The 26,706-nt window shown below is 36.3% G+C and overlaps 1 protein-coding gene across 2 annotated transcripts; it reads right to left on the reverse strand.

Moving 5' to 3' along the window:
- Window positions 1-400: 400 nt before the first annotated feature.
- Window positions 401-25,923, reverse strand: LOC136976986 (cholinesterase-like). Of its 2 annotated transcripts, XM_067272385.1 has the most exons (4): window positions 25,858-25,872; window positions 21,575-21,636; window positions 6,759-8,232; window positions 401-880 (listed from the first exon to the last, which is right to left on the reverse strand). In XM_067272385.1, exons 3-4 carry the CDS (start codon window positions 8,222-8,224, stop codon window positions 700-702), a joined length of 1,647 nt encoding a protein of 548 aa, XP_067128486.1. In that variant the 5' UTR covers window positions 8,225-8,232; window positions 21,575-21,636; window positions 25,858-25,872; the 3' UTR covers window positions 401-699. The 2 variants fall into 2 exon arrangements, with proteins under 2 accessions (XP_067128486.1, XP_067128485.1); XM_067272384.1 differs by lacking the exon at window positions 21,575-21,636 and having other exon boundaries at window positions 25,858-25,923.
- Window positions 25,924-26,706: the final 783 nt, after the last annotated feature.

Raw genomic sequence — 26,706 nt, forward strand, 5'->3', positions numbered from 1 at the left:
CGGTATCGTTCGCCATCTTGAATACTGAACGCATGAGCCGAAATGTAAGCGGATTGCCGCTTACGTGGTTGCGTGCTTCCGCGCTGCCGAGATGCGTTTGTGACACCGCTTTTCCTTGCCAAGCTGCATGTATGCATCATTCTTAGAAAAGCTTCATTTTGCTTTAGCAAGCCAATTATGGGTTCGGCCAGCCGGAAAAGGACGAGGAGCCGACATATCCAATCGGACCACTCCAGAAAAATTTCTGAGAATTTTTCGAGTCGTCCGGATTCGATTCCAGGTCTATCAGAACGGTAGGCTGTCACCTTAACCGCTCGGCCGTCCGCCCGTAAATATAAAGTAGTATATTACTATGGTAAGGATAGGAATAATTTCAAATAAAAACAAATTTATATAATAATCATATTTAAAACTTCTTTATATAAATTTTACAATTGAAAAACTGAGTAATTTGAGCTCGAAAGCACAAAAATAAAATTAGTTAAAAATTCCAATATGAAAAACATTAACAAAATTATATCATAGCGGAATGTCTTGTCTCTTTCCTTAAAATTCATAACAAAATATGGACATTTACGTAAAGAAGAAACATGCAATTTACTTTACAAGTTGTATTTTTTTTTTTTTATGTTTTTAAGTTTTGTTATTTCACTGAAATATTCTTTTATCTGCCTTTATAGCCAATAAATCAGTTAAAATTTAAAATCCATGCATGTACATTTTATTTGTATATTCTCTGAGAAATTCTTTCCAAAATTCGCATTTTTTATCCACTTCTGCCTTCACAAGACGAATGTTTCCGAGAGTGAGAGAAAGCGAGTTACGTTGCTTCTTATCGAACGGTTGCCATTCAAACTCCATTCTTTCATACGTAGGTTTCCTGGGAAATAAAATAATTTAATTGTTAAAAATATCATAGTTACTTTTGTTTATGGAGAGCCATTAAACCGTAATTAATAATACATGATATCCGAGAAAGATCTACATTATTACAAAATTTCATTTAGAAAACGAAGAGATTAATCGAAATGATGTTTGCAGTAAAAGATAGGTGAACTCCAAAGGTTTTTTATTATTAAAATAAGTAAAAAAGCTGAAGTGGTTAAGCGTATGTTCAGTGAACCTCAATATGTGATCCTTTAGTTGCAAAAAGAATAACTTATTTGATTCCAGGTGTTGTTTGACACTTGGGTGTAACATTTAGTATTTGAAAGGTTATCATTTCTTTCAAACCGCTATCATTACGAAGACATTTTTGGTACAAAATATCTTCACTTTACTCTATTTAAAAAATCCAATGGGTCGATCCAAGTGACCAGGTTGTCGGTCATTAAGGATTATTTGTCGTCCAGGAAAAAATGTATCAAGCATATTATGTACAGAAATCTCCTAGTGATGTGGTGCACCGCTTGTTGAAACAGTAAAGTCGGTTGTAGCTGTTTCCGTTTCTGTATGACGTATCACTACTGAAAATCGTAAAAGTTCTCCATGAAGGAACCATTAAGCCCCTAAAAACATTTTGAGTTACTTTTTCATTTACCTCAAGCAGAATTCCATAAATGGCTAGGTTTTCTTTAAGGAAACTTAATAATAATATAGATTATTTTTTAAAACATTAAAAAAAATTACTTTGTGAATTTAGTAGGGAAACAACGAAATAGACTACGTAAGAGTATTTGTTTAAGTAATAAAGGAAACGCTAAGTTCTCGAAGAATCCTCTGGATGTAGCAAGACTCGTTTATAAGTTAAAGTGTAAGAGCACGTTCCGATTTAAAACGTTTTTTTCCGTTAAAAAACCGTTATGAAATGGACCGCTACAAGTTGCGCTATAATAGGGATAAGGAAACTGATTCACAGGGGCTTTTACTACCTTTATGGTCAGCTGTAGACTGACAAAATCGCTTCCGTAACGTTAGTTGAGTAACATCACCCGTTTTTATTTTCAAATTGTAAAATTGCGGCCACTGATTGTCAGAAATCGTAATTGTATCTTTTATTTTCATACTTTTCTTTATAACGTTTTATCTACGTTTATTTTTCTGTAATTATATACTACTAGTAATTATGTAAAAACTATTTTTATGTCATTATTTTTGTTTTTATTTTATGTTTTTCAGGTTTAATGTTTTGAATTATTGTTTTACTTAACACGAGTGGCAGCTTCCCCTAAAACACAGAACTTCTACGACAAAGCAATCATTGCAGGCTTACAGTTGTTTATCAGTGGGAAAGATGCCATTCAAGAACCATTTTCGACATATTAAAAACTAAATAAATATACACACTTTTTAAAATTTCTAATGAATATTTCTTTCAATAATCAAAAGCTATACATTTTTCTGAACATTATTTCGAAAAAAAGCCTTGCAATGAAGGGTTAATTCGGAGACCTACTCTTTCAAATTCCAGATTTTAAAGAGAAACAACAGATTTCTCTTCCCAGTTGTTGAGTAACATGTTTCATCCTTTTCATTACCAATCCTACCACTCTTAATCATAGACTAGAGCACTGCCCTAGGACCGACGAGTCCACGACGAAACATCATAGACGACATTAAAAAGAAAAATATCATCTTGAGAAAAAACTTTTATATTTATATATAAAAAGCTTATATATATATATATTCGTAAGGTTCCAATTTTTTCTAAGTAAACGGGTTCAACTGAAAAGGTGACATGTCTCAGTGTTTTCCACACCTATGTTTCGCTTCTTGCCACTTTTTCCTTCTGATTTTGAATTCCCCTCCCTTTTCGCAAACTCACGACTTTATTATTTACTGATTAAATCTCGCATAATATTACAGAAAACGTCTACCTGTAGTGGCAAATTACTTTATATTAATCATTAAATTAGCCATATTATAGCCCGATATTTACGGCGATTGTTGGTTATTTCATTACAGAAAACATCAACTTTGTTTGCTGACAGTTTAGGCAGAAAAGTTTTCTATTTATGAAATGAAGCAATCAAATAAATAATGGGTGAACCATAAAAAAATTGTCAATTTACATGTCGATTCTGTAAATTGTTCCTATTATAATATAAAAACTTTACATAATAATACTTAAAAACTATATCCATATTAATTCCTGAATGTTATAAAACTGCAAATATCAAAAATTTTACAATTTTCACAATGCGTATCTTCATATTATATTTTTATACTTTTTCTGGCGCGTTGAGTATCACGCGACAAAAAAAAATCGTGACGCAATCAAACGAAGCGATTTCATTTATGTAAGGTCGCCGACAGGTGGGGATCAGTTAATCCCGTGTCAGGATGAACCTAAAGTTCGCATGTCGGTGTGGCGGAGGAGGCAAATGATGACAAGTGTTTTATATAAGGAAAACCGTTTATTGGATAACATATATGCTTACATCCACAATTGACAGTCCACTTCTCTATAGTCCTTCCGAGAGGCGAGAACTTCGGCTTCGATCGAGCCCCGGGCGGACGAGATGAAGTTGCTGAGATGCTGAGGCGTCTTTAGCAACGACACAACACAGATCACTGAGCACGTCTTCTGGTCCGGAGGAGACTTCCCTTTGACCTTGGAGATTCCGATTTTTATAGTTTTTCGCTCACTATTCCAATTTCAGATTTGCCCCTCATCCCCTTCCCCGCTTTTCGATTGGTCCCTCCTTTGTTTCTAAGCGAAACTCGGGACGACTCGGGTCACGGAAAAGGTCCGATTCGGGGTGTCCATCTGGCGCCCTTTTGACCATTGTGCCCGGGGATTGTTGATAAATTTACAAGGCTCGAACTCATAATTTAGTCCGTTAATTGGGATTTCTGTCATCTAGGAACTTTTACGATGCAAGCGCGATGTTTTTCTATCTATTAAAACTGTCCCCCCTTCCGAAGTTGTCTTCTTAGATCGACTATTTATGAGCACTCGAGTCAGAATTTCACCTATTTATGAGCACTCGAGTCAGAATTTCACCTATTTATGAGCTTTTGTGTCATAATTCTATTTATTTATGTGCTTTGTGTCAGAATTCTACCCTTCCGTTTGACCATGACAGATCGTTTTTAGGCCCGTGTTCGACACGTGTTCCGACACTCGTTTGCATTTTGCGTCGCGATGTCTAGATCAAGAGTTTTTCTTTCTATGTAATCTATTGTCATAATTTAAACGCAAGAATTTCGTGATTTACACTATTTGTCTGGAAACTCACATTTATAATTATTGGGAATTTAGCTCGGGCTGTCGTTTTGTTGTGCCGCGATGAAAAGTAAATAGATAATAAATGCAGATTATAGTTAAAATTATTCTTATAAGATTAATTTAGATTATTAGATTATTAGATTATAAAAGGAATGATAGCTTCGCTACACGATTGTCGCGTCGCTATTATTCTTTTATTTATATGTAATTCCATACTTTTTAGATTCAAATTAGCTAACTTCTAGTTGTTTTATTCTGTTTGAACGAATAAGCATCTTAGCATTGTCTGGTGGAAAATTGACTGCGATAAAAACTGTTCCTTCACATAAATCAAGGTAAAACTGTAAACAAACGTTAGATAATCGCTGTTTTAGTCGTCTTCCATCTCTAGCTAATTTTTTATACTTATTGGCGTTATTTAAACGAATAAGTGTTTCGTGAAAAACATTCCGTGGTAAAATCGCCCGCAAAACTAAAATACTTTTGGTTTGATTTTGTCCTGTGATTACTCAACATCAGTAAATTTTAGTAAATTTTTAGAATGGAAGCTTTTGATAAGACATCTTGTAGTCTAAGAGAAGTTAATTTATGGCAAAAAATGACGAAAATAGCCATTTTTAACGTTTGTTTACACGTTCTGAATCCATTGGTTGGTCAGGGACAGACAGTTCTAAAAGAACGATCATTCGTTGAAATTGATTTAATCATAATAGAAATCATCAATTACAGCGTAAAAGGAATATAAACAAAAACTTTTTTGATTTTGTTTTTCTTTTTGTTTACAAAGTAATAAGACATTTAGCGCGTTGTTGTCATTAACGGTGGGGAGTGAGTAGTAGCTTACATGACAGTCTGTTGCAAAAGTAATAAACTTTTACTGACCTTGACACACAATCTACCCCTCTCCAATTACTAAGAATAACAAGTGGGAGCACTTGTTTAAATGGTAATAAAACACTAGGCAGTTTATTATAGAAATGAATGGACTTCTCCCACTCTTCTCGGCTTATTGCAAAAGCAATAAAAACTTAACACTAGACTTTGAAACACGATTTATTGCTCTTCGATTACAAAGAAACCGATGTCAATCCGTGAAAGTTGAGATAATCTACTGCTGAGTGAAACTTGATATGTTTATTTTTTAGCTGTACGGTATCTAATTACAGAAAAATAAACATAGATAAAACGTTATAAAGAAAATGTATGAAAATAAAAGATACAATTACGATTTCTGACAATCAGTGCCCGCAATTTTACAATTTTAAAATAAAAACGGGTGACGTTACTCAACTAACGTTACGGAAGCGATTTTGTCAGTCTACAGCTGACCTTGAAAATAGTAAAAGCCCCTGTGAATCAGTTTCCTTATTCCTATTATCGCGCAACTTCGAGGGATCCATTTCATAACGGTTTTTTAACGGAAAAAAACATTTTAAATCGTCACGTGATCAGCTTACTTAGCTTCTCAGTAGCATAACACCAAAAACAAACTTTTGCCTTGGACTCAGTACATGTACTGTACTGTACAACCAAGAAGTATTACATTGGCGAGACAGGAAGAAAACTTGGAACAAGATTGAAGAATCACAAGGCGGCAATTCGATTAAAACGAACTGCAAAGTTGATAAACGCTGCAAAGTTGATACCACGGGGATTCGCCCCGTGGAATCAACTTTGCAGCGTTACAAATTGTATTATTGATCGCGATAATGTAATAATACTGAATAAAATACAAAATCTGATAACGAGATGCATTGTAGAACATTATTGTATAAAAATTATGTAAATACCGTTAATTTAAATACCGGCGCTTGCATAGATGCATGCTGGGATGTGCTGATAGAAAATAAAAGCACTGATGATGTAAGATAGAATGAGCGCTGATGAGGGTGACAAAGCGAAATGCATATCGTGATGAAAAGGGTGAATAACGTAAGAAATGATTATTGACTTTAAGTTTTGATCCACTTCTGTGTTTTAAATTCTTTCGAAGTCGGATAAAAAAGAATAATTTTAACTTGTTAATTTTAAAAAATTTACAAAGAATTTTTTTAGAGTTTTTTTTACTTTAAAGTTTACAATAACCGATCCCATTGCTTTAATTTTTACTTTATAACTTCATATAGATTATCTCAAACAATCTCTATAAGTGGTTAATGTAGTATCATCTAAGTATTTTATTTCATATTGAATACCTTTTTTATAGAGCTTTCGATAAGTAGCATTTGTTATCTAACGCGTTATAAAATGCAGTTAATAAAATAATCAATACGTAATTTACATATAGTATGATTACAAAAACCAATATGAGACATTTTGAATATCTGATAGAAGAAAGACTCCCCTCAATAAAACTTTTTTCTTATCAACGGATGAAAAAGAATAAACGAAAAGTAATACAGCATTAAATAAAACAGTAATCTGTTATAAATTTGTTGTGTTAATATACACAACTTAATAAATAAATTATTTAATTTAATAAATATAGAATTTAATATAATTCTAAATACAATAATTTATTTATTTAAATGAAATACTTTATGTATTTTTCTATCTTAGAAACACACTTTATAAAACTAAACCTTACCCTGTTTTAGCGAACGACGTCCAAAGTTGTATGATTCTCTTGCTAAACAATACTTCTTCTTCGGTGTAATCTTTCTGTTTTAATAAAGATCTTCCGAATACGAAATACAAATCTTCGTTGTGTAAAACTCCCATCCATTTTTTAAACAAAGATTTTATACGAGTATGATTGAACTTATAAACGTAGACTGTGTGATCGTACTGAGAAAGTCTTTCAGCTAAATGTGATATTGGGCATGAAAATGCTGCGTCGCCTACAGCTTTGATTGTTTGTTTTAGAATTTCTGAATAGTCATTTTCTGCAACATTTCCTAAATATTCCTTTACAATACGATCAAGATATTCACCGGTTACTTTGTAAGCTCTACTCATAATATCTTTCGCCTCCGCTTTTGATAAAATTGGATGGTTTTCTATTGCTAAGTATGGATTCAGTGCAATAACGAAGGGAGTGCCTTCATCCTTTACACTGCCCATTAATATCTCGACATCATGAAATTTACCGGCATCAATATCGTAAAATGGATCGTCAGATAGAAATGGAGGACCCACTTGTGGATGATAATATAATAATGTTTGTTGTCGTTTAATCAATCGCTTTTCAGCTGCAACAATTTCGTATGCACTCTTTTCTCTCATACATGTTAATATATCAGATACGTTACAGCCTACTTCCTGTGATAGTATAGCCGTATTTTCTCTGTTGAATGTAGTATTCACAGCAAAATATTCTTGATAATTGCTCCCACTTTGCAAAATCGCTCTTTTGAATAAGCCTTTAGTAAGAGGAGAGATCATGTGATGAGCGATGGAGATCGCTCCTGTACTCTGGCCGAAAACAGTTATCAAATTCTTGTCACCTCCGAAACTTTCGATATTTTGATGCACCCATTTAAGGGCCATTACTTGATCTAACATGCCCATATTTCCTCGTGCGTCTTCGTTATTGAAATTTGCGAAACCTAACGCAGCAACACGATAATTGAATGTAACTACGATGACGTTTCCCACTGCCGCTATTGCAGCGCCGTCATACAGATTCATACTGGAAGATCCCATGTTAAATGATCCTCCATATATCCAAACCATAGTAGCAAATGGTTTTCTATTTGGCTTTGAGCTAGGTACCCAAATATTAAGATAGAGGCAATCTTCGCTGAGATCTTTAGGATTGCGATCGATCCATTCTAATATCGGGAAAGGTGGGTCTTGCATACAGGAAGGCGATCTTCGTGTTGCATTATATATATTATTCGATTTATAGTGAACAGGTTGAGGTTGTTGAAACCTTAGTTCATCAACTGGAGGTGCAGCGTAAGGGATGCCGAAATATGCATAAAGTGTAGTGTTTAATACTTGTATTGTATTTCCATTGAATTTACCATATGTTGGGGAATTATTGCTATTTTTTAAGAACTGAAGTATAATGGCCATTCCATAAACAATTGTTTTTGTCGAAGTCTTCATCTTTAATTCTGAAAGATAATTAAAATTAATTGTAATATTTATTATATTAGAAAAATATGTCATACCTTATGTTTGCCACATATTATGATAAGGAATTATGGAATTCAATTACAGCATTTAATATTGAATTATAATTAATCTTATTTATATGTGATATTTAGAAATTTTGCATAAGCCAATTTTATTTACATATATTGTGATTCAATAAAATCTCAGTTTCATATAATCATGTTCACCTAAGGTTAACATGTTTGTTAATTTTAGGTGAACAGGATTTGTGTAATTAGAGGCCTATATCGATTGTATATATACAAACCTGGCATATATACCGCGCTAATTCCAGAACATGCACAATGGTATTCTATTGCCCAAAGAAAAATAACGTTGTTTTGATGTTATTATCAATGCATTTTGATGACACTATACAAGAAGCCACCCGAGAATCACAAAAGCCAGAAATGGTTACTTTTTATAATATGACGAAAGTAGGAGTAGACATGTTAGATCTACTTTGTCAAAAAAAAACAATGTGTCGCGGACTACAAGCAGATGGCCTCTAGTAATTTATTGAATATTGCAGCAATCTTTTGTATTTACAAATACCACAAGTTTGCATCAAACGAAAATGCTAAAACAGCCGAATTTTTAGAAAATTTATGCTGGTAGCTAATAAAAACCACTAATACAAAAATTAGATGTAATGCAGAAAATCTTCCAAAAGAATTAAGAAACAGGGAAGATTTGCTACCTGGTAGAAACAATGCAGTTTAGAGAGTCCAAGAATTAGGACCAAGTGAATCTCTTTGCAGATATTATATTTGTGGTAGAAGTCGAGATCATTCGACAAGATAATGCAAAAAATGTAAGAAATAGACGTGTGTACATCATCTTGTTAATGTTTGTATAACTTGCTATGAAAATTAATTGGATACCTCATTAAGCAAATGATTAAAAAAATTTTTTTAATCATTTGCAGAATGAGGTATCCAATTAATGATAAATATTTTCAGAAAATATCAGTGTCTTTTTGCAATTTATTAAAAATATTATATACAATCAAGCATTCTTTACAAAATATTTTTTTATAACTGTTAGGTTTCTAATGATGATATCTGATAGAGAGTTGGTGGTTTTGTGTGTTCGTTGTAGTATAGTTCAAAGTAACGTCCGATGTTTTCACTATTGGCGACCGACCCGGTGCGCCAATAACTCTCGATGAACTTCTGTGTGTCCCGTTGGAAAACACCGTCACTCAGGTCCGTCGGGAAGACACCTTGCGAATATTCCGTTGCTTGAAAGGGGCCGCTCGGGTCCAAACGATCTTCGAAACTTCTCTCGCCAACCGTCCGGGTGGCGTAACGTGGGCGAACTCCTCGAATCACGTAACAAAACCAACTGACTTCCACCACCTGCGTCCCTCTCTCCTTTTTCCCATAGCCGAGCGACCTTTCCCTACACACTTGTCGGCAACGTGTTGGATGACCACCCGATGTTTTCCTGTTCACATTTCGTCAGTCCCTCCCTCCACCGTCTTCTTGGAACGATGATCATTACCAGCGCAAAAAGGAAAGGGCGGGAATCGTGTTTACATGATTCCACCCCGACACCTCCCCTGCCGAGGATCAAACTGTGCTCGCTTGAGCCTGTTTGATACCCTGCACCTTGCCGTACAACCTTACAAATCGCGGTGGTCCGTTCCGATCGGACTGACCCGTTCTCCGGAACATCCGGGAAGAGATTCACCCCCTCCACGCACAGAGATGCGACCTTCACCGTCCGACTCCAAACGTGAGAGAGCGTCCGCGTTACCGTGTAGTTTCCCCTTCCGGTACTCGATCAGCATGTCGTAACCTTGTAACGCGAGTGCCCACCGTGTAAGTTTAGCACTCTGTGGTGTGGACAACGTCAGATATTTCAAAGGATTGTGGTCTGTGACCACTGTGACTGGCCTCCCATAGATCCAGTAATTAAACTTGTGGAGGCCCCAGATAATTGCATAGGCCTCTTTCTCGATGGTAGCCCATCGGATCTCCGCCCCCTTTAACTTCCGACTAGCGAAGGCTATTGGCCTTTCCTGCCCTTCTGGCGAGAACTGCGCCAGACAGACGCCGATAGCGTGATTCGATGCGTCCGTGAATAGTACGAAAGGTCTTTCCGGGTCCGGAGAGAATAGTAACGGAGCTTGCCCGAGCCAACTTCGCGAAATCCGAAATGTAGTGCCGATAATATCCGCATATACCCAAGAAGCTCCTGAGTTGCTCCTTTGTCTTGGGCAGAGCTAGAGCGGTTATTGCTTTAACACGTTCCGGATCCGGCGCGTGCCGTCCGGAGCCGACAATGTGTCCTAGATATAGAAGGCGCGGTCTAGCGAACTGACATTTGTTGGCATTGACCGTCAGTCCGGCATCTCTTAATGCCCTTAACACCGCTTTGAGATGGGTCAGGTGTTCTTCCCAACTCCGGGAGTAGATGGCCACGTCGTCAATGTACGCCACGGCGAAGTCCTTGAAAGGGGCCAACACCAAATCCATCAGTCTTTGGAATGTCGCGGCTGCATTTCTCAGACCAAACGGCATCACTTCCCACTCATACTGACCGCGATGCGTAACATACGCTGTAAGGTGTTTACATTCATCCTCCAACCGCACCTGCCAGTAACCTCTACAGAGATCAAGCGAGGTTATGTATCTGGCTTCAGCTAACTGATATACTAATTCGGCGGAGGGCACCATCGGATATCGATCAGGCACCGTGGCGGCGTTCAGGTGCCGATAATCCACGCATAAGCGCATTCCACCCCCCTTTTTGGCTACACAGACTATTGGGTGAGCGCATTCCGATACGCTAGGCCGGATTAGCTTTGCGTCTAAAAGTTCCCCTATGGTCTCATCCACCTTATTTCGCAAAGCTTGTGGAATCCGATACGGGGCGAACCGTTTCGGAGTCCATCCCTCGAGTAAGGGTTATCCTGTGCGTCACTAGGTTTGTTTTTCCCGGCTTACTCCCGAATACCGAGTGGAATTCCTCTAGCACCTTGCGTAGGCCGGTCTGTGCCGATGCCGGGAGGTGTGCCGGAATCTCCCCAATCTCTCCGCTCTTTCGTCCACGGTCGTGTAGCTGCCGCGTCGACGGTGTCTCCACTATTTCCCCGAAACTCGCGTCCGAATCAAATACCACTCCAACGGCACAAATTTGCCTTTGGTATTTTCTGAGTCGGTCCACGTGGACCCACTTCGTCCTACCGTCCTCTAGTCTTATTCGGTAGCTGCCCTCACGTTCTCGCCTCTCCACTATGGCGGGTCCTTCCCACCGATTGTCGGTTTTGTTATCAGGATACGTTTTTCTCACCAGGACCGTGTCCCCAATACTAAATTCTTTGGGCCGTGCCCTCAAATTATAATTTGTCGCGTACTGATTTTGTTTCACGGCCGTATGCTCAGTCGCTATCTCCCTGACCGCCTTAATACGCTCCACTAGGGTCTGCAAGTATGCCGCGGCTTTGTTGTTCAGACTATCAGGTGGCGTTACCGATCCGGTCCATACCCTTTTTAAGATGGCTAGCGGCCCTACTGGGGCCCTTCCGTACAGCATTTCGAAGGGTGATATGCCGGTAGTCTCATGAGGTACCTCCCGTGTACGCCCATAGCAGAAAGGGAATGACTTTGTCCCAGTTCTTCTTGCTTTCCGCAATGGTGTGGCTTAGCATATTTTTGAATGTCTGATTCCACCTCTCCACGCTTCCATTGCTTTGTGGGTGTTCCGGGGTCGAAAATCTAATGCGTACTCCTAATAATCCGGGTCATCTCCCGCGTTAGCCCTGCGGTAAAGTTAGTCCCCTGGTCACAGCAAATGAGTTCGGGAAAGCCTGTCCGCGTAAACACCTGTAAGAGTCGTCGAACAAGTGGCCGTCGCCGAAAGTGATCTCATAGGCTCGACTTCGGGCCATCGAGTGCATAGGTCGATCATACAGAGAGCGTACCGGTGACCTCTGGACGATGGGGGCTCTATCGGTCCGATCATATCTATATTGACCACTTGGAACGGGGTAGAGGGTCGCGTGAGCGGAGTAATCGGAGTCCTATCCAGAATACGTGCCAGCGCCCTTATTTGGCACCTGTGGCAGCTCTGGCGGTATCTCCGAATATCTGCCGCCATTCCCGGCCAATAGAATACCTCACGAATGCGACCCGCTGTCTTCCGACTACCTAAGTGCCCTCCCCACGGAGTCTTGTGGGCTAGACTCAAAACCTTCTGCCCTCCGTTCTTGGGGCACTACCACCTGTTTGATGGGCCGGCCAAACCAACTATCCCGACGGTAAAGTATCCCGTCGTTGACCACCAGCCCATCTTTCCCGTGTTTGGCGGCCTCCCACAATCGGGAGAGCGAATCGTCTCGGACTTGGGCATCCCGCAGATCCGTCCCGTCCCCCTCACTGTCTTCATCTCGGCCGCCCGCCGCACCCGGGTGGGGTTCCGGTTCTTTCCCTTGGGAGAGACCACTTCCCTTTATTCTTACGTTTCTTATGTGTCTTCCCCCTTTCCCTTGGAGCTCCCTCTTCCGGTCTAACAACGTTCGGTAATCCTCTTCCGATTACAACGCGTCCGTGGATTGATTTAACTCGTCCGTTACGGCACACGTTACCAGCACCGGCCCCTGCGACCCTGGGCTGCCTTCCTCCCACAACTCTATTGGGATCGTTACCAAAACCGCGTTTACCCGGTGACCAAAGGCCCCAACCAGTTGAATTTCGCCCTTCGTTTCCATCACCGACGCCGGGACCATTGCTTCCCTTATGACAGAAATCTCCGCTCCCGAGTCGACTATAGCCGAAAGTCGATTTCCGCCACATACTAACTTAATCCTATTCGGCGACTCCCCAGCCTCTGGCCGATCGTACGCCGTTACTCTTGCCACTAAATGGTTCTCCGTCTCAGGCGTCTTGCTCGTGGACACGAGCCGTGCCTGTTTGGGCTCGCTAGTCGCCTTCCGGTTAGGGCACTCTCTCTTCCAGTGCCCGGCCTTCCCGCATGAGTAACAGCTAGCCCTGGGTGTTCGCTCGCTAGTATTCCAGGTCACCGGGTCGGGCTTTCTCGCCATCTCTCCCTGGGTGTCCCGTTGGTTCCTATTCTCCTCTTTCTTGTTTCCCAGATTACCGCCCGATGCCTCCGCGAACTTCTCGATAAACTTTGCTAATTCCGCGGGCTTGCTCCATCCCTTCCCCTCTTGCAAGGTTACGTACTTCCTCGCGTCGTGGGGTAAGACTGACTTTAAATGGTCCGCCACCGTTAACTCGATAAGTTCTTCCCTCGTCTTTACCTCCCTACTATCTACATAGTATTCATACAGTTCCTTCAGACGCGACGCGAACTGGGGCTACGTTTCCCCCACATACTATTCGGCTCGCCTGAATCCCTTCAAATATTCCGCAGGGGAAAGCCTCAACTCTTCGAGAATGAATTGCTTTAAAGAGGGGTAGTGTCTGACTTGATCTAACGACAATCTTGTTAGCGCCGTTTTGCATCTTTCCGATAGCACGCTCAGAACTATTTGCCCCCCGCAATTCTTCCGGTACCTCGTAGGTCTCCAGAACTATTTCGACCGTACGAAACCACGATGGCACTGCCTCCTCTCCTTCCGGCATTTTGGGAAGGGCCCCTTTTACTCTCCGTGCATAGTCATCAAAATTTTCCTTGACTGCACTGTTCTCAGAGTGTCGGGCCTCGTTACGTTGTCTATTCCGTTCTAACTCGATTCTCGCCGTTTCCTGCTTGATCTTTTCGAGTTCGATCTGCAGCCTAAGCCCTTCGAGTTCATCCCTAGAGCGGTCTCTCGTCACGTTTGGCCCGCGTCCCATGGTCGGACTGCCTTCACCTCGCGACCCATCTTCCTGTCGGTTTCCGTTATGAACACCCGACGTCCCCGGCTCATCGTCGTCCCAATCCCTTGCCCTAAAACCCCGCGATTTTCCGCGTTTCGGCATCTCTGTGCGAAAGAGAGTAAAATGGTGTACCTGGGTCTCTGATTGCCGGCGTTGCTCTATCTGTTCCTGGGTTTGCTTTCTGCGTTGTCTTGCGCCGCAGCTCAGTCTTCCCGAAGAGGGTCTTTTCCAATCCTGTCGTGACTGCGCCAGTAAAGTTCAAAGTAACGTCCGATATTTTTACTATTGGCGACCGACCCGGTGCGCCAATAACTCTCGATGAATTTCTGTGTGTCCCGTTGGAAAACACCGTCACTCAGGTCCGTCGGGAAGACACCTTGCGAATATTCCGTTGCTTGAAGGGGCCGCTCGGGTCCAAACGATCTTCGAAACTTCTCTCGCCAACCGTCCGGGTGGCGTAACGTGGGCGAACTCCTCGAATCACGTAACCAGACCAACTGACTTCCACCACCTGCGTCCCTCTCTCCTTTTTCCCATACCCGAGCGACCTTTCCCTACACACACGTCGGCCACGTGTTGGATGACCACCCGGTGTTTTCCCGTTCACATTTCGTCAGTCCCTCCCTCCACCGTCTTCTTGGAACGATGATCGTTACCAGCGTAAAAAGGAAAGGGCGGGAATCGTGTTTACACGATTCCACCCCGACAGTTGTATATATAAAGGTTGTTATACCAACCTTTATATACAATGAGCACACAAATTCATCAACTCTCTATCAGATACCATCATTAGAAATGCATTTAAAACTTAAAAACATTGTAAATTGATTTATTATTATTTTTTTTTTACTTCTTTTTGTATATTGTATTATTTATTTATTATTGCATTCATAGATTTGTTTTATATAAATGTACCTATTTTTTATACTTATTTGTCTTGATGATTAATTTGTATTTATAATAAAAAATATTGTTCTAATTATTGTGTTTTTAATAACGTTTATTTAGTTGTTACTCACGTATGTTGTATACTCAGTATTATTTACAGTATCTCTACTTTCATTACCTGCTTTGAGTTATCAGTAGCAGGTCAAGATCAAGCAAATTTTATTCTACATAATGTAATGTAAATAGTATTTACATATCATTTTGCCGATTATTACAATACTGAAGTACACATGAACGAATTTACAAGCGAATCTTTGCAAATTTTTCCTAATGGCGATGAATGTAAGCTTTTTCGCAGAAAATTTTTCGAAAAAACCGTTATAAAAAAAAGCCCAATTAATTTGCAAAGTATAATTTAAATCGTACACGGATATTTTTTCTTTCAAACAAAACAAACCTCACGTTGAGCTGCAGAGTGTAAACATAGACATAGTAACTTTAGGAGGTGTGGGAATTGGGTGATTTAGTCAAGTTAAATTAACAATTTTCTGCTTAAAATAGAAAATATTATACATCTTTTACATGTCATTTCAACGATTTATACAATAAAGGACTATAATATACGATTAATTAGTTTTTATTGCGATTACGCAACAACCGTATTTAATAATTCTGTGTGTACCGTCCTTGTAATCCAAAAAAATTGATTCTGGTAGACGATCATACAGCAATGGTTAGGAAATTTATGGTTTATTTACAGGGTTTTTTATTCAAATGCATTTCGGGATGGTGTATGCTCCCAACCCCTCTTCGGTGCTGTCAAAGAATACAATTTATGGTGAGTTTCCCGACAATATTAAATAACATGCAAGGTGGGATACAAAAATATAAAACTTACATATTATATGGTGCTACATCTTAAAATTATGTTTCTATATTTTAACACAGGTGTATAATCATTCTCTATAACATAAAATTTTTTAAAAAAATTATTGCGATTAATACAATTTGGTAAAACAGGTACAGTTATTCAATTTAGATTTTTTATATGAAAACTTACATTTGTAGTAAATCAGTATTATTTCCAATGAGGTAAAGTAGAGTAAAAACTAACAGCAGACGTTTATCCAGTCTTAACCGAGTCACAGTACACCGTTAAGTGCTGTAATGTTATCCAATTTATACTTGGCATTCCGATCATGGGGGTGTGCTATAAACAATGTTTAACGTATGGAGGCGCCTTCTATTAATTGGTACCATTGGGGGTCTGTTGACATACCATCAGAAATATTAATTAGGTGTTCTTTAGGTGCTCTTAGGGTGTTTCCTACTTTCAATGTGTTCTTTAAATTTCCTTTTGTATGGGTCCTTTTCAGAATGTAAAACTTTGATATTGTTTTTATTAATTTGGCAATTATTTTCTATTGTGTGGTTGTACCAAGAGTAAATGTTATGTTTTAGGCGAATAGCAGCTTCATGTTCTTTAACTCTGGTTTCTAATAATCGGCCTGTTTCGCCAATGTAAGTTTTCGGATTATGGCAGTTGCATTCTAGTCTGTAAACTGTTCCAACGTTTTTAAGGATGTTTGTTTTGTTGTTATATTGTTTATTAATACTATTGTAGATAGAGTGGGATATCTTGTTGGTTAATGATGGTGCTAAACTGATGTTTTTTTTAAAGGAACTTATTACAGTTTTCAAAAATGTTTTTTATATATGGGAAGGACTTGTATTTTTTGTCAGATTTGTATTTCGTATTATACCTGTATTGTTTTTGCCATGCGTTTAATTTCGATTTGGGATAGTCATTAAGTAAGAATTTAGTTTCTAACTCTTTTAATTTGATTTTCTGCCATTTATCATCTGATATTCTTGTATAGATATTTTTTAGTTCCATGACATAAATATTCTTTTTTATATTTTCCGGATGATAAGAATAGTAGTTGATGGTTTTGTTAACGCTACAGGGTTTTCTGTATGTTATAAAAGAAAATTTATTAAGTGTATTCATTATTGTTATATCTAGGTAATTAATTTTATGATTGTTTTCTTTTTCTATGTCAAATTGAATGTTTTCGTTAACTTCGTTAGCGGTGTTGAGGATAATATCATCGTTTGTTATTTTGTTATTGTATATTAGCAAGTAACCATCCGCGTATCTCATCACAAGTTTTATGCCTGGGATATGATTTATTTTTTCATCTATGTTTTTCATAACTAATTCAGCAAATTTTGGCCCCATCTTTGAGCCCATACTGATGCCATCTACCCTGTCTATAGAAGTCACCATTAACTTTAAAATAGTTATTCGTGTATGCAAATTGTATTAGATTAATTAAAGTTATATCAACATTTAGCATAATAAAGCTTTCTTGTATTAATTTCCATTTTATATTCGGGTACATATTTTTTACATCAAGACTTATTAATTTGTCAGTGTTTTCTTTGTTCACTTTTTGTATTCTGTTAATAACTTCGTCAGCGATTTTGACGCTATAACTAGAATAGTCTATGTCTGTTAATTGTTGCTTGATACATTGTTCTAAATTATAAAGAACAGAATATTTAAAATCAACTAAAGGTCTAAATTTTTCTTTTTCTTTGTGGGTTTTTAATTTAATATTTAGTTTGGGGGTTTTATTGTTTTTAAAGTTAAGAGTATAATTTTTGAGTTCAAAAACAATAGAACCCCCAAACTAGTTGAAAATTTCAGTACTAATAACAGTTTTTTTTTTCAAAAATGCAATATGTATGTCACTCGTTATAAATATATTTTTACAAATTTATTCTAAAATACTTTAGATCGTTTCTTAACTGTGATATTAAGTGTTTAATATGAGTTGTAACTAAATAATTTTTTTTTATTTTATAAAATATCAATTTTTTTCTCTTTTTAACTACTATAATACTAGCAACATAAAAAGTATCAAAAACCTATAATTTACATAAAATTTTGGAAATTGTAGAATCATTACAACACAGTTCTATTACAGACTATGTTAACAAACAGACAAAAGGAAACCAATACTGAGAAAGTTTAAAGGAATTTAACATGAGATCAATATTTAAGTCTATTTAAAGGTCAAGAGCTATTTTAAAATAGTCCTATGTGTGTAATTTTTGCAACCTTGGAAAGGAAAAAGAATTTTAGAATTTCATTAGTCTTTGTTCTGTGTAAGTACCCCTTCGATGATGATGATTATGATGATGATGATAATAATAATAATAATAATAACAACAACAACAACTCTCCCGTGGTCACAACCTGGTCGTGGTGGGAGAGCCCAGTAATTTTACTGATCCATAGGGCAATGCAGGCTGGAGCACAAGCTCCTGGTAGGGACACCCATGCCAGTAAGGTCTATGGGGAGAAATGAAGCTAAGAATGACCACACCCACATTCTGTGGAGATATTTATTATGGTAATAACCAGATCAAAGTGCGATACCGGCTCGGACGTCGCCCGGGTTAACAAGGTCCGCGTTCGTGGGTTAGGCAGAGGCTCACGTTCGAAAAATAGGCCACAGTCTCCCTTGGTTACCGGTGGAGAAAGCAGCACCGGCCCAAGTATGGCTATGCAATGCCCTCAACACATGTGAGGAACCAACCCAGCCTTGGTGTTTTTGTGGCAATGCATCCACAGTCCACAAAGGCTGGAAAACCACGCCAACGGATGAAATGGACAGTAGAAATGAACGAGTTTATCATCCGTACTTACTACACCATCACAAAACTCGAAACAAACATGACAGCATACAGACAACAACTACACCATAAATTCACACAACAGTATCCTCATCTCACTGTCACCGAACAAAGGGTTGTTGATCAAAAAAGAACAATTATACACAACAACCTTATTCCACAAACAACACTTGAACTTATCAAACAACAGGTTGCTAATCAAATACATCAACAGACAGAAACGTCTAACATTAATGAAGATCATGTAACCTGTCAGGATAATCCAGCAACAAGCATTGATAATAACACACATACAGTTACCACTAATGATATTACAGACACTTCCTCATCCATCACTGATAACACAGACATGGATTTAGTTAATACGCTCTCACTTATATTTCAGGAAACACTCACTAAATATACAGGTACAGATCCCACACAACGACCACGAATACCAAAAATCAACACGTCAAAAGAAGTAGGAAAAACACTAAATTATGTAAACACTCACTTACTACCACACTACATTCATTCAATTTCTACACTCTCAGACATTCATACATTAGTTTATGCTGGGGCAGTCACAGTAGTGACACACCATGGACTGAAAATGCAATCACAGACCGATACACACAAAACACAGTTCTATTACAATCCTGCCTGGCAGAGAAGAATAGAAACACAAATAAATGACATTAGACAGCAATTAGGCAGGCTGACACAATACACTAAAAACAACATAACACCCAAATTAAAGAAACAGCTCAAAAACATTTTCAAGAAAATAAAAACACACACAAAACATGAACACCACAACACACGCATTACAGAATACATTGATACACTAAAACAAAAACTTGCTGCCAAAGCACGTAGACTCAAACGATACAAAACATGTACAGTACACTACGAAAACAACAAAATAAATTATTTACAAACAATGAAAAAGTCTTTTACAGACAAATTAATAACAAAGCAAACACTGACACACAGCATAGTGGCACACCAACAGAAGAACAACTCACAACATATTGGTCTTCTCTTTGGTCCAGTGCTGTCACGCACAATGCTGATGCAGGCTGGATCGAGAAGGAGAACAGAAAACTTGCACAACATACCTACTATGCCCTGTGCTGAAATAAACATACATGATTTCCAATACACTGTAAACAGAACACACAACTGGAAGACCCCTGTGAAGACAACATTCACAATTTCTGGTACAAAAAGTTTACATCACTGCACCAGGAACTAGCTAAACATTTAACACACATCATCATCAATCCACTAGACATGCCAAATTTTCTTACTCAGGGCATCACCTACATGAAACCTAAAAACAACAATACCACAGACCCCACACAATACAGACCAATTACATGTCTTCCAACACTCTACAAATTATTGACATCCTGTATCGCAAACAAAATATACAAACATGTTGAAGAACTTGACATTCTTATGGAACAACAAAAAGGTTGCCGTAGAAATCACAGGGGATGCAAAGAACAGTTACTCATAGATTCAGTCATTCTACGGCAAGCACACAAACAACACAGAAACATACACATGGCATATATAGACTACAGAAAAGCATTCGACAGTGTTCCACACAGTTGGCTGCTACATATTCTACACATGTACAAAATACATCCATCACTCATTGCATTCTTTCCAAACACTATGCAGCACTGGAGCACAACACTACATCTCAGGGTTAGTAATACTTCCATACAAACAAACCAAATCTTTAATAGGCGAGGAATTTTTTAAGGAGATTCCTTGAGTCCTCTCTGGTTCTGCTTAGCCCTGAACCCATTATCCAACATGTTAAACAACACACAATATGGTTACAATATCAGACATGAAAAAACAACACAGTTTACACTGTCACATCTCATGTACATGGATGACATAAAACTTTATGCATCCACACAAAAACAACTTCATAAACTCCTACAAATCACACATTCATACATCAAGGACATACAAATGGAATTTGGCCTAGATAAATGCAAAACAGTTCACATAGAAAAAGGAATCCTGAAGAAAGAAGATTTTGCACTTGGAAATGGAGACGTTATTGAATCCATGGAAGAGGGCGAGTTCTATAAGTATTTAGGATTCCAACAGGCCAAACTAACAGAACATACACAAATAAAGCAAAGATTAATTAAAGAATACCAAAGTAGTTAAATGCTATTCTCAGAACACAGTTAAATGTAAAACATACAGTTAAAGCAATAAACACATATGTCATCCCAGTACTCACATATTCTTTTGGAGTTATACAGATCTCGAGCAACTCCAAAGGAAAACAAGAAAAATACTTACTAAGCATAAACAACATCATCCTAAATCCGCCACAGAAAGATTAACCCTTCCACGTAAAGATGGCGGACGTGGCCTGATTGATATAGTTAACCTTCACTACAAACAAATACAGTCACTGCGAGAGTTTTTCTACAAAAAACAAGAAACATCACAATTACATAAAGCAGTAACTCTAGCAGACTCGAATAACACACCATTAAACTTACACTCACATCATATGGACACAACGCAAGACAATTTTTATAATATAATGTTATCACTGCAATGCAAGTGTTTCTGATTCTTTGTGTTTCTAGTAGTAACTTATATTTGGTAAAAATATAAACAGATAATATTTCATAAGATAAATATGATCTATTTAGTTATAACTCATATTAAATACTTACAGTAATATAACTTTTAAAAAACCATCTAAAGTGTGTTATAATTAATTTGTGAAAATGTATTTATATCTCATTATATATAAAAGACTACGAGTGGCATATATATTGAATTTTTGGAACAAAATAACCAACCCAAAAAGCATTGTCAATCATTTAATCAGAAAGAAGCATAAACTTACTTGTTTTAACTTTATAAGTACGGCAACACGACACATGGACAATTTGTCGAGAAAGAATGCTCCTGGAAAAACATTTTATGAGAAAACGATGTTATTTATGTGTTACACATGTGGAAAAAACCGTGTAAAAGTCTACGTAGACAGCCAATTAGTGAGGCAGAAACTCACGACAGTGGAAAAAACTACAGTTCGATGTCTTTATACTGGTGAGCCACGTATAAACGAGGAAGCGAAAGCAAGACATAGGTCGTAATACTATTTTTTAAATATAAAGTTGTGAAATTTAGTAGCAGGAATTGTACATTTTCATTAAATTAAACATATAAACACGTGTACATTACAAATCTCTTTAAATATGAATATTTCTCTAAAATTTGAATGTGTTTAGGGTCAAAATTCGTCGACATAACATGAATTTCTAAAGTTGGCTGTGAGTTTTTCATCACTCTTTATCTATTATCATATTTAACTGTAGATGATAGATTAAAGTTATTTAAAGATTTCTAAAATTTTTTCAATAATAGGAAATAATGCGAACTTGTTAAGCATGATTTTTCTTACTATTTTAGTATTTAAAAAATATAAATGAGTCAAACGAAAAATTTTTGTTTTTTCGAGAAATAGCTATAAATTAATATATATAAAGGGTATAAGTATAGGCCTACAAGCAAAATATAGTTATTATTGAAATATACTTTTTGAATCATTACTTTATCATTAATAATAACATGATGCTTTAAAAAATATTCTTAGCTGTTTCAAGTGAGGTGCGTGACTGTAATCTGATCACCTAAACTCAGAAAGTGGGTCGACATTCATTCAGGCTCTAAAAAATATCAACGATATTGGTAAAAACAAATTTTAATCTTTTCCAGAAATAAGTTATACTAATTAAAATTGATTTTGATGGCAAGGGAAATATTAACGTTTATCTTATACAACAAATAGATAACAACTGCAAGGACTTTCAGTTATTTTTCCTGAGAAGGTTGATAAAAAAAGTTAACCGATAAAGATCTAAACCTTCGAATAAAGTTAATAATTTAAAAATTTTTTAGAGGAATGCAGTAGAGAAAAAACAAATAAGGTTTATCATTGTGTTGTCAAATTATTCTTACTGATCTGTATTTATTTCTATACTCGTTATTATTGTCCTGTCCCTGTACAGTACATCATACGTTTCCTGATAAGAGTATAGTCTGCCTGGTCACCTATCTAACTCTTCTGTCCTGGATAAAAATTTGAATTAAAATAACGTAACTTTCGGTTTGAATCGGACGTTCGTACATAGGTAATCGGGACATCCTGTCACTAAGCTTTCCATATTTAGTGTTTACTTTCATTTATCTAACTTAACTCTCGAGATTAAGGAAGTACAGACAAACAGCAGAGGGCCACGATTCGTAATTTCTAGGTCTACAATTTTAAAATTGCTGCTTAATTAACTAACGATAGCGTCAAACGCAGTACATTAGATAAAACAAAGGTAAATTTTTATTTTTATAAAATTGGCAAACGTGTACATTTATAATATATGATCTATCACACTTTTTAACAAGAAATGTGTGATGTTTTAAAATTTTTATTTAATTTACTAATACATTGTGTACAGGGAATGTAATTACACAGATCATGTAAGTCGTAAGTGATTAGTAATACTAAAGAATTTTTGAATTTACTAAACTTACCAAAACTCTACCGTCATATCTCCACTTTACCTCTCCACCTAATTTTCTCTATTCTTCTCCACAGCCACATCTCTAGTGCCTCTATTTCCCTCACTTCCTATTGTTTCAAAATTCAGGTTTCGGCAACATAGAGGAAAACACTGTAGATGTAGCATTTGACCAGCATTTTTATCAATTCTAATTTCAAGGTCCACAGAAAATTGTTTTTATTTCGGCAAATGCCTCATTCGACATACCAATTCTCCACTTGATTTCTTTCCCACTTCTGAATTTAGAATCAAGTCAAGCACCAGGTATCTAAACCCGTTCACTAATTTCACTTTGTCATTATTTATATAGATATGGAACTTTCTTTCCTTTCCTCGATCGATAGTGCTTTGCTCAAAACCAAAGTGCTATGGATCGAAAGTTAACATTAATTTTCATTATAAAGGCCGCGCATCCTTCCAGTTAACTCAGGATCTTTCCATTTTACCCTCTCTTTCCGCCAGAACTGTCATATCATCAGCATACTTTAGGCACTAAATCTGCCTTCTCCCGACATTTATGTCTTCCTCTTCTACTAGATTTACCGTAATAAACTTTTTCAAGTATATGTTGAATGGAAGCGTAGATAGGCAGCATTCTTGCCTAACGTCCTTTTCAACTTTGATTTTCTCGCTGTATTGACCATATACTTTAACTGCTGCTATGTGATATAGGTACTGTACAAGTTGAGAACTGATCTCAATATACTCCTTTCTTTCTCAAAATATTCATCATTCACCTTTCCCAGTCAAAATTTGTTTTGAAGGTGGGAAAACGAATGGCACCATTTACTTAAGAAAAAAAAAACCGGATTAATTAGGAGTGTCAAATTCACGGAGTTCAATCTTATTCGTCTTCTTCGGGTTATATTTCCACTTTTTATATCACTTGGCAACTGCGGTATAATACTACGATAAATATTTACTGAACAACAAGAAATATCTGTTACATTCAATTTTATACATACCAGAATAAGAAAATAATAATAATTTTTTCCAGAGCAACGTACTAATATGTGCATATTAGGCGAAATAATTCATTTAAATTGTGCGATTCTTCTTCTATATTCTGCATCGTTAGTCCTATTTCATGCTACATTATACGTGAAGATGAAATCCTTCCGATCATTTGTGCAATCTGTCCATTGCTTTTTCTGTGTCCAATACTTGTCTGAAATTAATCCGCAAATAGTTGCAAAGTATTTCTGTACTCGTGATACGCACATGTTCATTTGTGAAAACTCTCGGCTAAACTCTGCTACAAAGTGTAAGAAAATATTTAGCTAACATAATAGAAGCTGAGTGTAACAAGTGGAATCTTATGTTTTCGTCGTTACTTCTGAAGGGGGAACTTGTATATAAGAACAAAATTTAAAGAATTTAATTCGATAATAGTGTTTGTAAATAGCTCCGTTACTTATATTTTAAAACGATACTATAAATATATTTTATTTTATAATGATTTTAGTAATCACTATGAAATAGATAATATTTTATGAATTATTATCCACTATTTATAATCAATATGTTAATAGCGTAAATTCATTTACATTATTTTCATAAATTTTGTGGTTGTGTATTATTTACGATAAATTAAATTGACAGTTTCAGAAAATAAATAGAAAATTGATGTAAACGGTCTTTAAATCTATATAAAATAAAAATGCAACGGAACGTATAAAAATTAAATAACCGCGCGCCTATAAAGAAGGAAGATGTAGAAAGACAAAGTGATTTATATACTAGGAAAAAATACATATAAAACTATCGATCTAAAATTATATGTTTCTTCGACTTTAATTGATATTATAATACCACCTGCATTTATATTTTACTATAATTATACTTGTTGAAATTGAATTAATACTTATTCTGCGGCAACCTTATTTCTGAAAGAAACGTTCCCTTACTCTAGATATAATCAAGAAGTAGCTAACATTAAGTCATATAAAATTTTTCCAAGATTTGCATTGTATTTCATTTATGTAAGCCCTGACATAAATAAATGCTAAACATAAATTAACTCACGACGAAAAAATAAAATACTTGTAATTTCAATCAAATAGTTTTGCTTGGAAATTGCGTAATATTGTATATAATATATTGTCAATGCTATATAAGAATTCTACCCAAATCAAATTGTTATATTTATAAATAAGATTCGTATAAACTGAGTCTAAACTTATTTGGATTCATTTGTATGTATAGTCCGGAAAGAAATATATATATATATATTTTAAACGAATCTAAACTTATTCGCAGCACTCTCACGCATGTAGATTTTTCAAACATTAAATACATTAATTACAGGAAATTTGTACAAATATGAATTCCGATATTTTTCTCGATATATTTATGTTGTTTATAGGAACCGTTACTGCTTAAATATGTCAATTTATAAAACAAACGTGAGAATTCACCGCGAAACAGTTAGATATAATTCAAAGATAAGTAGTTAAGTCAATTTAATTACTTAAAATAAAGCTAAATAACATTAAATATAATTATATATTAAACACATTTAAGAAATTCATGTAATTGACGATGTAAAAAATATAATTTTCTTTACCTTTATATACGAACAAACATCACTTCCATTAGCGCTTAATTCTGAAATAACAGATGGAAAGAGTACAAAAAGTGGAATAGTGAAGGACAAATGCCTACAATCAGTGTTCACGTGTCGATAGAATTTCCTGGAAACCGTTCTAACTACTCTAAGCGAATGTTAGTATTCCATGAACATCAACATTTATATTGTTAGACTGAAAAAAACTGCTGAAAAAACTGTAATATATTGGCAGTAAAACAAGTTTACAATTGAACAATAATAGCGAAAAAATATATTATGTATACATATAAGTTGCCATTTTCAAGTAATACTCTTGAACTTAGTAAGGTAATTAATAATATAAATTTTAGTTTATTGTGAGAAATCCTAATAAAAATATTTCACACTACTAAATAATTACAATTAATTAATCTCGATATTTCTGCAATTGCCAAGGTCACAGATTTTTAATTATATGTAAATAGTGATAAATATGTAGACATTAATTACAGTCTTATGTTTCCTTTCTTTCCTCGTTTACTATTCCCTGTGACGTCAGACTTCTTGCAAGAATTTCAATAATTACTTCGAAATTTAAGAAAAATATGTCGTTTATATAATATTGCTTTCATAGCTTAGTTATATTAAATATTTTAGTGTAGTTATGAAAACAAAATATACATTTTATAGCTTGGAAATGAATCTTTTAAAACATGTCAGTTTATCCTTGTCAATTGATATCAGCTTTTATTGGCAAGAAAACAAGTTTGGCGGGTATGTTTTTTCGACATGACGAAAATTCTATAAAATATACTGCACGTTCAGTTTAAATATATTATATTTAATTAAGAAATTAGTAAATTTATC

The sequence above is a fragment of the Centruroides vittatus genome, unplaced genomic scaffold (assembly GCF_030686945.1).
Source record: "Centruroides vittatus isolate TY-2023 unplaced genomic scaffold, ASM3068694v2 contig_438, whole genome shotgun sequence".
Classification (NCBI taxonomy): Eukaryota; Metazoa; Arthropoda; class Arachnida; order Scorpiones; family Buthidae; genus Centruroides; species Centruroides vittatus.

What these genes read in the sequence shown, in the direction of transcription:
- LOC136976986 (XM_067272384.1), bottom strand. Translation starts at nt 8,224, where the DNA reads ATGAAGACTTCGACAAAAACAATTGTTTATGGAATGGCCATTATACTT. An exon ending in ACGTCGTTCGCTAAAACAGG is followed by an intron (nt 881 to 6,758) that starts GTAAGGTTTAGT and finishes TTTATTTCCCAG; the next exon opens with GAAACCTACGTATGAAAGAA.